Source organism: Hemiscyllium ocellatum, chromosome 13, assembly GCF_020745735.1.
Source record: "Hemiscyllium ocellatum isolate sHemOce1 chromosome 13, sHemOce1.pat.X.cur, whole genome shotgun sequence".
NCBI classification, from domain to species: Eukaryota; Metazoa; Chordata; class Chondrichthyes; order Orectolobiformes; family Hemiscylliidae; genus Hemiscyllium; species Hemiscyllium ocellatum.
The window spans coordinates 2,898,985-2,912,061 of record NC_083413.1 but is presented as its reverse complement, the minus strand read 5'-3'; the positions used below and the strand labels follow the sequence as shown (position 1 = coordinate 2,912,061).

Below are 13,077 nucleotides of genomic sequence, written 5' to 3'. Positions count from 1 at the left end.
GAGAGGTTACTGAGCACAGCCGGACAGACTGACGGTCTGAGGTGTGTGTTTTAATGTGAGGAGTATGACAGGAAAGGCAGATAAACATAGAGCTCGGATTAATATGTGTAACTGTGATGTTGTCGCTATTACAGAGAGTTGGTTGAGAGAGGGACAAGTCTGGCAGCTTAACATTCTGGGATTCAGATGTTTCAGGGGAGTTACAGAGGGATGTAAACGAGGTGGGGAGTGGTGTTACTGATTAGGGGGAATAGCACAGCTGTACTAAGGGAGACACCTTGGAGGGCCCATCCAGTGAGGGCGTATGAACAAAGAGCCTTACAGCACAGAAACAGGCTCTTCGGCCCTCCAAGCCTTTCTTTCCTAACTTAATGCAAGCACAAATATGCATTTAGTCAAATATTTTCCCCAAATACTTTGTGAAAAAGTTAAAAACTCCTGAAACACAGTAAACAAAGAACTAAACCCGAATATTAGTGAGAGCTTGCATGATGAGAGGGGAAAAGCATTTTCTGTGATTAGAATGCAACAGAACGTGCTAGATTTCTCCAGAATGCAGCTTATTACATTTGAGATTACTTGTTAGGCAAGGCTTAGAAATTCACATATTGAGAAATTAAAAGACAGACACAGGTTGGATCTCTGGAAATTTCTACTAGAGATGGTCGTGTGTTCTCTATCATTGTGTATATTCAAGCCTGAGATAGATAAAATGTTAGTCTCTCAAGGAATCATGTCCGTGTCCTGAGGCAGAAGATCAGGCCTGATCATAAAAACGAAGGAGTAGTCTCAAGGGGTAGAGTGTTCTGCCCCTACTTCCTTTCCATGTTCACATTAAAAAAAAAGTGGTTTTCTCAAGGAAAACATAAAGCCAGTCACAAGAGAAAAATGTTGCGTGTAAAACCTGAAATATAGATAAATACATTGAGATCACAAAACTAGTTCTGAATTATGAAACCGAATGCAACTGATATCTTTAGTTGGAGGGGGATGGGATTGACTTTCCACACTTGCCCTTAGCAGGGATCAAAGAAATAAGCTGAAGAGATACAGTCCTAACGCCATCCAAGATTCTATGAACCAACAGTCTCGAAAGCAAAATATAAAAGTTTGTGAAGACTGGATTTAAATTACAAAGGGATTGACAGCATTATAAATCTTTACTTTTGTAAAATTAAACTGAAAGATGGTTTAGAAATAATATCAAGAGATAGCAGGATGGATTGCGGCTGCTGCTTTATAAGCCTCTTCGGATTCAAGTCATATGAAAATACCAGGCACATTAGTATCAGAAAGATTACACTTCTTTTGGAGAAGTATATTTGAATTAGTGAAGCTAATTCAGTTGAATGTGGAGGTAAAAACTTTCGCTTTATCCAAAGTGTATAAAATGATATGGAGATTGCAAATTTTTCTTGAGATGGATGAACTCAAGATGACCTCCCCCTTCACTATTTATCTCATCACTCTGAGCCCACCTATGTACAAAAGTCACTAAAAAAACCTCATAAGTGATGGGACTGTTTTCACCAAGCAATGGACAAGTTAGCAAATTATCTCAACTGTTTGTAAAATAAAGTGTCTGTAAAGGGATATATTTCCAAAGTAGTAGTTACTAACGTGGATCTATGTGCACAGATGGTGTACACGCGCGCACACACACACACACACAAACTGGACCATTGCTGGACAAGTAGTACAGGCATGCTGCCACTGGCCAGAGCTGATTAAATTCAATGCCATTCCTTAAAAGGCAGCCTCATTGGGTTCATGATCCTTTGGCATATAAACATTAAACCAGCCTTTGTCTGGGAGGAATAAGTGACTGTGCTAGAGACCTGCTTATGGTCAGAATGGTGCCAAAGGGAGACATAGAGGCACAGCACGGAGAGCAAAATCCAATCTCCTTTCAACATTCGACTGGATAATGAGGAAGCAGGAAGATTCTTAACTTCAATACATTTTTAAAAAATCATAACATTGAGAGAAACCAAACAAAAAAGGTGAAAAGAGAAAACTTAATTGAAACTACGGCTGCTGAAAATTAAAAAACCCAAATGTTTGTGCCCGATCTCAAAAAATTCCCGAGACAGCTTCCTGATGATATTCATTGATCAGGAATAAATTAGATCAGCTGGTAAACTTCAATTATAGCACAATAAGTTTACATAGGAAATGATGGAAATTGACAAACTGTGTAATAAAAATGGAACAGTGAGTCATGTGTGCATAGTATTAAGATTTTTGGGCTGTTAAAAATCATGCAGTTTCAATAACGGGCAGTCAATCAGCAACTATTTTGTGTGAACAGTTGGTTGAAAATCTATCCCATAAAGCCTGCTTATTCAATGATCGAGGGAAGGCAGTGGCATAGTCACTGCACCCGTCACACAGAACCACAGGATAATATCACTGAGGACACTGGTTCAGAGGCCGCCATAGCAGCAGGGGAAATCTGAATTCGACGACATCTGGAACTAAAAGCTTTAGATTTGGCCATCCATATTCTCTCTTTGTGGAAAGATTTTTATCCTGAGCCCTTTGAATAATTGTTTGAATGCCTCCCACTTATTTACTTGCAAGCAGCTACTTTTGCTAAATCACTCAACACAGTAAAGAGGCCTTGGCCTAACCGAGAACTCCTGTTCGAAATTTGTCCTTTTTTGTAATTATGGCAAAACTAACAGAATTATAGAACATTACTGTGCTGTAATGGGCCCTTCGGCCCTCAATGTTGCGCCGAATTATGATCTCTACAAACAAATTTCTTTCCTATCGCAACTTCTTGCGCCTGTCCAGCTTCATGTTCTAAAACAATACCCAGAACTGCACCTTCTACTGTTACACTTGCTACGTGTGGGCCAAAAATGCTCACCTGAATGCACCTCAAAAGGTCTGCTCAATAAAAACTATCCCAACTACCAAAAGTTGAAGTCACTCAGATCACAAAAAGCAAATCAAAGATGGGGTGATCATTTGTAAACAGTAGAAAGAGAGAAGTTATAGCAATGAATAGAGAAAGAGATATTCGGTAGTCGTGAAGGGAGTTGAAGAAGTTGAGGAAAGTACCTACATAGGAATAGGGGAAGGCCATTCAGCCCCTCAAACCTATTTAATTCAATCATAGTTGATTTGCATGTTAGCTCCATGGATTCTGATGATACCTTATTTGATAATAAAACAAAAAGGAATGGCCATAAATGCAGGTGATTAAGTTTGATCATGGAAATCAAGGAGAAAATCATATCGGCCGATCTGGAGTGTTAGGGCAGAGACAGTTCAGATATACGTACAAAGGACAAAACAGCACAGGAACAGGCCCTTCGGCCCTCCAAGCCTGAGCTGACACATTTTGCCCTTCCATACTAAAACTGTCTTCACTGACAGGATCCTATCTCTCCATTCCCTTCCCATTCATGTACCTGTCCAGGTGCTTCTTGAATGCTGCTATTGTGTCTGCTTCCACCACCTCCTCGGGCAGCACGTTCCAGACACTCACCACCCTTTGAAGGAAAAACCTATCTTGCACATCTCCTTTAAACTCCCCCACCCCACACCTTGAATATGTGTCTCCTAGTAACTGACCCCTCCACCCTGGAAAAAAGCCTCATACCTTCCATTCTATCCATGCCATTCACAATCTTAAACTTCCATCAGGTTTTCCCTCAACTCCTGCGTTCCAGTGAAAACAAGCTCAGTCTATCCAACCTTTCTTCATCATTAAAATCCCCCAAAACCAGGCAACATCCTGGTAAAACTTTTCTGTACCCTCTCCAAAGCATCTACATCCTTCTGATAATGTGGTGACCAGAACTGGACAAAATATTCGAAGTGTGGCCTAACTAAAGGTCTGTAAAGCAGCGTCATAACTTGTCTACCCTTACACTCATTGCCCCTTCCAATAAAGGCAAGCATGGCATAGACTTGTTTCATTACCTTACCTACTTACACTGCCACCTTCAGTGATTTTTATTATTAGATTCCCCACAGTGTGGAAACAGGCCCTTTGGCCCAACCAGTCCACACCGACCCTCTGAACAGTAACCCACCCAAACCCATTTCCCTTTGACTAATGCACCTAACACTATGGGCAATTTAGCATGGCCAATTCACCTGACCTGCACATCTTTGGACTGTGGGAGGAAACTGGAGCACCCGGAGGAAACTCACGCAGACATGGGAAGAACATGCAAACTCCACACAGACAGTCGCCCAAGGCTGGAATCGAATCTGGGAACTTGGTGTTGTGAGGCAGCAGTGCTAACCATCTGTGCCGCCCCTGATCTGTGGACCTGCACACCCAGATCCCTCTGCATATCGATACTCCTAAAGGTTCTGCCATTCACTGTATAATTTCCACCTGTACTTGATGTTCCAAAATGTATCAGCTCACATTTGTCAGGATTAAACTCCATCTGCCATTTTTCTGCCCATGTCTCCAACTGATCTATACCCCGCTGTATCTTCTAACAATCCTCCTCACAATCCACAACTCTACCAATCTTTGTATCATCCACAAACTTACTAATTTGACCAGCTCCAATTTCCTCCAAATCATTTATGTAGATCATGAACAGCAGAGGTCCCAGCACTGATCCCTGTGGAACATCACTAATCACAGCCCTCCATTCTGAAAAGCATCCTTCCATCACTACCCTCTGCCTCCTGTGACTAAGCCAGTTCTGTCTCCCTCTTGCCAGCTCACTCCTGATACCATGTGACTTCACCTTATGTACCAGTCTGCCATGGGGGCCTTTGTCAAAGGCTTTATTAAAGTCCACATAGACAAGATCAATTGCTTTTCCCCCAATCATCTTTGTCTCCTCCACAAAAAACTCGATCAAATTAGTGAGGCACAACCTCCCCCGCACAAAACCATGCTGTCAATTATTAATGAATCTGTTTGCTTCTAAATGTATATAGATCTTGTCCCTGAGAATCTTTTCCAATAACTTCCATACCACTGACATTAGGGTCACCAGGCCTGTAATTTCCTGGATTATCTCTACTACCTCTTAAATGTTGGGACAACATTGGTTATTCTCCAGTCCTCTGGGACCACTCCTTGGGCAATGAGGATATAAATTATCCGTAAACGCTCCAGTAATTGGCTCTCTGGCTTCCCTCAATATTCTGACATAGATCTCATCATGACACAAGGACTTATCTATTTGAATACTTTTTAATAAGCACAACACCTCTTCCTTTTTAATGGCAACATGTCTTAGAAATTCAACATTCCCTTCCCTGACATCATACTCCACCAATTCCTTCTCTTTAATGAATGTCGATACTGTAACAAAGTATTTGTTTAAGACCTCGCCTACCTCTTCTGGCTCAACACATACATTCCCTCTTTAGTCTTTGAGTGGGTCAACCCTTTCCCTGACTACCCTCTGACTTTTTATTTATGTATAAGTAACCTTGAGATTCTCCTTAATCCCGCTGAAAATGTGTTGCTGGTTAAAGCGCAGCAGGTCAGGTAGCATCCAAGGAACAGGAAATTTGACGTTTCGGGCATAAGCCCTTCATCAGGAATCCTTAATTCTCCTTAATCCTGTTTGCTAATGACTTTTCATGACCCCTTTTAGGCTTTCTAATACCGTGAAGTTCTTTCCTACTTTCCTTATTTACTTCCATGGTTTTGTCAGTTCCCATTCTCCTCGATCTTACGCATGTTTCCTTTCTTTTTCTGACCAAGGTCATAACATCCCTGGTCATCCAAGGTTCAGGGAATTTGCCACACCTATCCTTCATTCTCACAGGATCACTGCTCCTGAACTCCTATCAATTGCTGTTTGAAATACTCCCACATGTCCAGTGCGGATTGACCCTCAAATAGCTGCCTCCAATCAACACTCTCCAATTCCTGCCCAATATTGTTGTAGTTTGCCTTCCCCCAATTTAACACCATCACCCAAGGACTGCTGTTATCCCTATCCATAAAATCAAGATATTGTGGTCACTACTCCCGACTGAAACACCCTCCCACTGAAACTTCACTCACCTGGCCGGGTTCATTTCCCAAAACTAGGTCTAGTGTCACCCACTGCACCCCCCAGGTCATCTCCTCTGCACAGACCACATCACCTCCTTCCACCTATCCCACCTCCATCGCCCCTCCCCCTAGTCCCTCCTCCCTACCTTTTATCTTAGCCTGCTTGGCTCTCTCTCTCATTCCTGATGAAGGGCTTATGCTCGAAACGTCGAATTCTCTATTCCTGAGATGCTGCCTGGCCTGCTGTGCTTTGACCAGCAACACATTTGCAGCTGTGATCTCCAGCATCTGCAGACCTCATTTTTTACTCGAAGATTTTAACCTACTGCGAATCCTCTTACAAGGATGCCTTCCTTGAAGAAGCTCTCTTCCTCCCTCTACAAGGATTTCAGTGAGTCCCTCTCTCACTGCACCCCCCAGGTCATCTCCTCTGCACAGACCACGTTACCTCCTTCCACCTATCCCACCTCCATCGCCCCTCCCCCTAGTCCCTCCTCCCTACCTTTTATCTTAGCCTGCTTGGCTCTCTCTCTTATTCCTGATGAAGGGCTTATGCTCGAAACGTCGAATTCTCTATTCCTGAGATGCTGCCTGGCCTGCTGTGCTTTGACCAGCAACACATTTGCAGCTAGTGTCACCCTTCCCTGCTTTGACTGATTCCATACTGTTTCAAGAACCCTTCCTGTATGGTCCTTACAAATTCTGCTCCACCCAAGTCCCTAGCACGCAGTGAGTACCAGTCAATATAGAGGAAGCTAAAATCAACCACCACAACAACCCTGCTGTTTTCACATCTTTCCAAAATCTGTCTACGTATTTTCCCCTCTATCCTGGTTGGTTGTTGGGAGGCCTGTAATATACACCTCCATCATTGTGATTTTTCCTTTCCTATTACCAAGGTCTACCCATACTGCCTCACTGCCCGAGTCCCCTGATGTATCCTCCATCAGCACAGCAGTGAGCTACTACTTTACCAGGAACATAACTCCACAACCCCTTTGACATCCCTTTCTATCATACCTAAAACATCTAAATTCTGGGACATTCAGCTGCCAGTCCTGTCCCTCTTTCAGCTAATTCTCTAATCTCAATAATGTCACAGTTCCAAGTACTAACCAATGCTCAGAGTTCATCTCCTTTGCCAATTATACTTTGCGCATTGAAACACATCCATTTCAGACCACCTTACGCGCAAGCGGAGTTGACAGGGTGACTGTCTCCTTTGTGGGAGTGACTAGAACTTGGTAATATTTTTAAAACCAGAAAAGGTCTCTCATCTGAGAGAGAGATGTGAATGCCTTTTTTTCCCTTGCAGAAGGTGGTGAGTACTTGTAATGCTCCTCCTCAAAGAGCAGAGGAGGCAGGATCATTTATCACTGTTAAGGCAGAGGTAGATAGATTGTTGGCTAACAAGGAAGTTAATAGTTATGGAGGGTAGCTAGGATTGTGGCGTTGAGGCTAAAAACAACTCAATTATCTTACTGACTGGTGGAGCACGTTAGAGGGGCCAAATAGCATATTTTGCCTCTAATTCTTAGTTATTCATAAGTTAAAGATATGGAGGAGGAGCTGCTGTACAATGTAAAGACTCAAGACATTTGGCAATAATTTCAGCAAGGAACCGGTGTAGATAGCCTTCATAGATCTGCTGTTAGTTGGCAATCAGAGTCAGATGTACAGCATGTAAACAGACCTTTCAGCCAACTTGTCCATGCTGACCAGATATCCTCAACTAATCTCATCCCATTTGCAGCACTTGGCCCATATCCCCCTAAACCTTCTGTTATGGACCAGGCCTATTTTGAGACCACCTCAAAACATGTCAAGCAGGAAGCCCGGACCCTAATGTTTCTAGTTGTTTTAAGCAGGTGTAAAGTGGATATTCCGGGAGTGATGCAGCTGGTCAAAACCCCTTGGTTTTATACAAAATTTATTTACAGAATACCGAATGAAACACAAGGACAAGAGAATAGAATAACTTAACCTATCTGAAAGCCCAGCAGACTATCCCAATTTAATGATGCTGTTCCAAATGCCTGCAACAGTCCTCATAAACACCCCCTTGGCAAAAAGGTAAAATCAGGCATAGGTTCTTACAGAAGAGAGAGACATGGCAGAGAGAGTGTTAACATGCAACCTCCTTCCACTGTAGCTGCTTCTTTGGATTCCCCAGCAGTTCTGAACAGCCAGACTGCTAGAACCAAAGCAAACCAGAGAAAAGCTGAGCCAGGAGAACTGGCCTCTCCCCTTTCAATATACAAGTGTTTGGACGTAAGTTTGCTCGCTGAGCTGCAAGGTACATTTTCAGACGTTTCGTCACCATACTAGACTTGGAGGCTCACTCTAGTATGGTGACGAAATGTCTCAAAATGAACCTTCCAGCTCAGCGAACAAACCTACATCTGGAACCTCAACCTGAGCTATAAATCTTCTCAAAATCCGCTAATTCAAGTGTTTCTTTGAAACTTGATAGCCTTTTTCCTGAGGCAGTATCTGCTGGCTATAATCAAACTGTCCCTAAAACTCATACAAACCAGAATCTATGCGTTTACAACCCCTCTGGAAAAAAATACCAAGGGCAACCTAACCTTGTTAAAGGAGTAGCATTGACACACTACCTATTCATATACCCATCCAGATGCCTATAAATGTTGTAACTGTACCAGCTTCCACCACTTCCCTCTGGCAGCTCATTCCATGTATGCACCACCCATGTGAGAAAGGAATTGCCCTTAGATCATTTTTAAATCTTTCCCCTCTCACCCTAAACCTATGCCCTCTAGCTCTGGACTCTCCCACTCCAGAGAAAAGGCTTTGTGTATTTACCCTATCCATGTCCCTCAGGATTTTATAAACTTCTATAAGGTCACCTCCCAGCCTCTGCGCTCCAGGGAAAATAACCCCAGCCTACTCAGCCTCTCCCAATAGCTCAAAAACCTCCAACCTTGGCAACATCCTTGTAAATCACCAAGACATTTTCCCCCTTTACCTCTTGTTAGGGAATGGAATGTGAATTAGATGAGGAAAATAAGTTTTAACTAACCTTGGTTATTGAATCTGACTTGTCGTCTCGAAGAGGCACTCGATGAAACAGCATCTGTCAAATAATAGCAAGATATTACAATAACTCCAAAGGGTTTAGGATATTGGGTTATATCAATAAATTGAGCATCACATGGACAATAAAATCTGTGAACCATGTAGCTGTCTACCATTATTTGGCCAAAGATTACCTTATGTTAGTGTCGTCTGTATCATTGGATTTTTAGTTTTTTGCCCTCCAGTAGAGTTTAGAGGTGATTCATAACCAGCAAGGACTAAAATTATTCACACCTAAGTTTTACTAGCGTTATTTCAAAATACCGCAGACATTGACATACAAGACAAAACTCTGAAGCTTCAAACCAAAATGGTGTTGAGTAATAGAGTATAGAGTGATAGAGTTCACTTCCCTTGTGAACGTGGTGGTCAAAAACTTTCGTCATTTGCCGCGTGGAGATGCCTTAAACATCCAGTTTTGTTTTTTGCTCGTGGGATGGGGGTATCACCAACTGGTTGGCACATTGGGGACAAGGCCATTATTCATAATCCATCACCGGCCCTTATAGCCACTGCAAGTTCAGCTGAGTTTCTGGTCAATGCTAACCCCAAGGATATTCATAGTGGTGGTGGTTGGGGAGGTGGGGGGGGTTGTGGTCAGTGATAGCAACACCATTGAACACCAAGGGGCTGTGGTTAGATTGGCTCTTATTAGATAGGATATTGTCTGGCATTTGTATGGTGCCAATGTTACTTGGCCTCCACAGCCCTCTGCAGCAATAAGTTCCACAGATTCACCACCTTCTGACTGAAGAAATGCCTCCACACCTCAGTTCTAAAGTGTCACCCTTTCACCCTGAGCCTGTACCCTCAGGTCAGTCTCCCCTACTACTGGAAACATCCTCTTCATGGTCACTCTATGCAGGCCTCAGTATTCTGTAAGTTTCAATGAGATCACCCCATATCCTTCTAAACTCCAACAAGCACAGATCCAGAGTCTCCAACCACTGCTCATATAACAAGCCCTTCATTCCTGGGATCATTCCTGTAACCACCTCTGGACCCCTCCCCAATGCCACCTTTCTTAGAAACTGCTCACAATATTCCAAATGCGGTCTGACTAGAGCCTTATACAGGTTGAGCTATACGCCCCTATTCTTGTATTCAAGCCCACCTGAAATGAATGCTGACATTGCATTTACTTTCCTAACTACCAAGTGAACCTACGTGTTCCCACACTGTATTCCATCGGCCACTTCTTTGCCCAATTTCCCAGCCTGCCCAAGTCATTCTGTAGCCTTTACATCTCCTCAACATGACCTGTCCCTCCACTTAAGTTTGTGCCATCTGCAAACCTAGCAAGAATGCCTTCAGTTCCTTCATCTGATCATTAAAATATAAGAAACAGTTATTCACCCAAGACTGACCATTCTGGAATTCCACTGGTCATCCACAGTCATCCTAAAAAAGACCCCTTTGTCCCCACTCTCTGCCTTCTGCCAGTCATCCAATCCTCTATCGATGCCAATACTCTGCCCCTAACACCATGGGAGCTTTTCTTGTTTAGAAGCCTCCTACATGCCACCTTATCAAGCCCTTCTGGAAATGGTCCGGAACCTGCAATTCTGGAGCTACACATGATACAAGAAAATCTTTATATGACCCCAACCATCACCGATTGGACCCATTTGTATTTAAATTAAGTGGTTTGTTTTTAAACTTTATCGATGTGTACTTGTGAGAAACTATCAATAACGATGGTTCATTTAAAAAAGCCTTTAAAATGTTATTGAAATTAGTCTTTCCATTATTGTTAGTGCAGACATATACTTAAGAAGATTGCAGCTCTCAAGTGAATATGATTGGACTAAATTTATGGCTTTATTTTTGACTAAATGACTTGTTATCGACATTATTAACTCCTGCCAAAGGTGAAAATCCAAGAAACAACAGAGACATATTTCTCTTGTCTCCATGTTTTGATCCCTCAAACTTCAATTATATAGCATGTTAAATCTGTAATTGAACTCAACACGAAACTTGGAAAATTCCATTCACAACAGATAACTTTTGTCAAAATAGTTCCTTATTATAATACTGCACAATCTAGAGATTTACACGTGGGCATCTGTCTCTGTGGAATTTAGCTAGTTTCAGCATTACCTCCTGTAAAGATGTTCCATTTGTGTTTGTTAGCAGATGATCATTGAACAATCTACAGCCATTAATACCACTGAAGGAGACCAATGAAGGAAAATTCTGTTCAAAGCAACAATCATGTTTGAAGAGTCAAGATGATACTCATGCTCATAAGCCACAGGCCTATGGGATTCATAGAGCATGGTGCTGGAAAAGCACAGCAGGTCAGGCAGCATCTGAGAAGCAGGAGAGACGATGTTTCGGCAAAAGTCCTTCATCAGGATAAAGAAGCTAGTGCCTTCCTAATGAAGAGATTTCGCCCAAAACATCTACTCTCCTGCTCCGCAGATGCTGCCTGACCTGCTGTGCTTTTCCAGCTGTCTTGACTCTAATCTCCATTATTTGCATTCCTCACTTTCGCCTATGGGATTCGTACTCTTACACCGCTCAGGGCAAATGGTATCTTACCAGACATTTGGGATAAAAGCCTAAAAAACTACCAAGTAATGTAGAAGAGTGAAGTGCTTTCTTCCCAGCTAAATTAAAGGTGTGAAGTACCAAGGGCAATTTCAGTAATGCACTTGAAAATGCTGCAACAATGAGATCTTCCCAAAATGTATGAAGCTGTCCAGACCAGTCATTCTCAAATATGAAATCATAGAATCACGGAATCCTTACAGTGTGGAAGCAGGTCATTGGCCCAGCAAGTCCACACTGAATAGCTAAAGAGAAACACTCCTAGACCCACACCACTAATGTATCCCTCTAACCCCGCATTTCCCATGGCTAATCCATCTAACCTGCACATCCCTAAACACTATGGGCAATTCAGCATGGCCAATTCACTCTAACCTACACATCTTTGGATTGTGGGATGAAACCGGAGAACCTGAAAGAAAACTACGCAGACAGGGGGAGAATGTGCAAACTTCACAGTCAGTCAGTCACCAGAGGGTGGAATCGAAATTGGGTTCCTGACACAGTGAGGCAGTGGCACTAACCACTCAGCACCATGCTGCCATCCCCACTCTCTGCTAGTCAGCCAATCTTGTATGCCTGCTAGTGCCTTGCTCTTAACATCATGGGCTTTTTTCTTGCATAACAGCCTCTTGTATGGCACCTTCTCAAAGCCTTTCTAGAAATTGTCTGTAACCTGCAACCCTAGAGATACACATGGTTCAACAAAAACGTGTGCGCACTCTAAACCATCGCCAACTGAAATAATCTCAGGAAAGGTGGGAAACAGAGAAAAAAAACACAAGGGGATCAAAAAAAAAATAAGGAGGAAGACACGAAAGCAAACTTGCCTCTTTACATAAAGAAATGGTTGCACTCATCTCATGACACAGCTGTCAATTGTCATGAATAGCCATGATTTTTGGGCTAAGTCTTGCATTTGTTTGTTTGTTTGAGGGGAGAGCAGTGAAGAAATTAACTGGTGCAATGAGACTGAAGTGTCTGAATTTGGACTTGCGCAGTGTACAAATGCTATTATAATGTTGCCTGGCCTTCTGTGTACTTCCGTCATTTTCTTCCTGTGTAATGGTGTGTCAGACGGAGGTGAACTACCTCAGATGCGATGGTTTTGAGCTGTTTCACACCTCAAACATTCTCTTTAAACTATTCCCATTTTTCTTTTGCTTTTAAACGATTAAAATGATGCTGTTTTGTGGCAATGAATGAAAGCTTTACACTGTATTTGTTGTATTTCTCAGTAAAATATACGTGACAACAAAAATCATTTGTTCATTGATTCTTTGAATTGAGGAAAAATAGTCAGTTTGACTTACATAAATTTTTCAATAATCCAAGTTCCTTGCAAGACTAATAACATTGAAAAACTAGGCTGAATTTGCACAGGTCTAAAATTTGTCAGTTCATGAGGGAAGGAGAGTTGTGTG

At 42.4% G+C, this 13,077-nt stretch overlaps 1 protein-coding gene across 2 annotated transcripts in view; it reads right to left on the bottom strand.

Annotated features, from left to right (window-relative positions):
- Positions 1–13,077, bottom strand: part of rhbdd1 (rhomboid domain containing 1) — an 80,012-nt gene that overhangs the window by 35,785 nt on the left and 31,150 nt on the right. For both annotated transcript variants that reach the window (XM_060833979.1, XM_060833978.1), the window contains exon 5: positions 9,042–9,095. In XM_060833979.1, the coding sequence (XP_060689962.1) occupies positions 9,042–9,095 (54 nt within the window). The remainder of the gene's footprint in view (positions 1–9,041; positions 9,096–13,077) is intronic.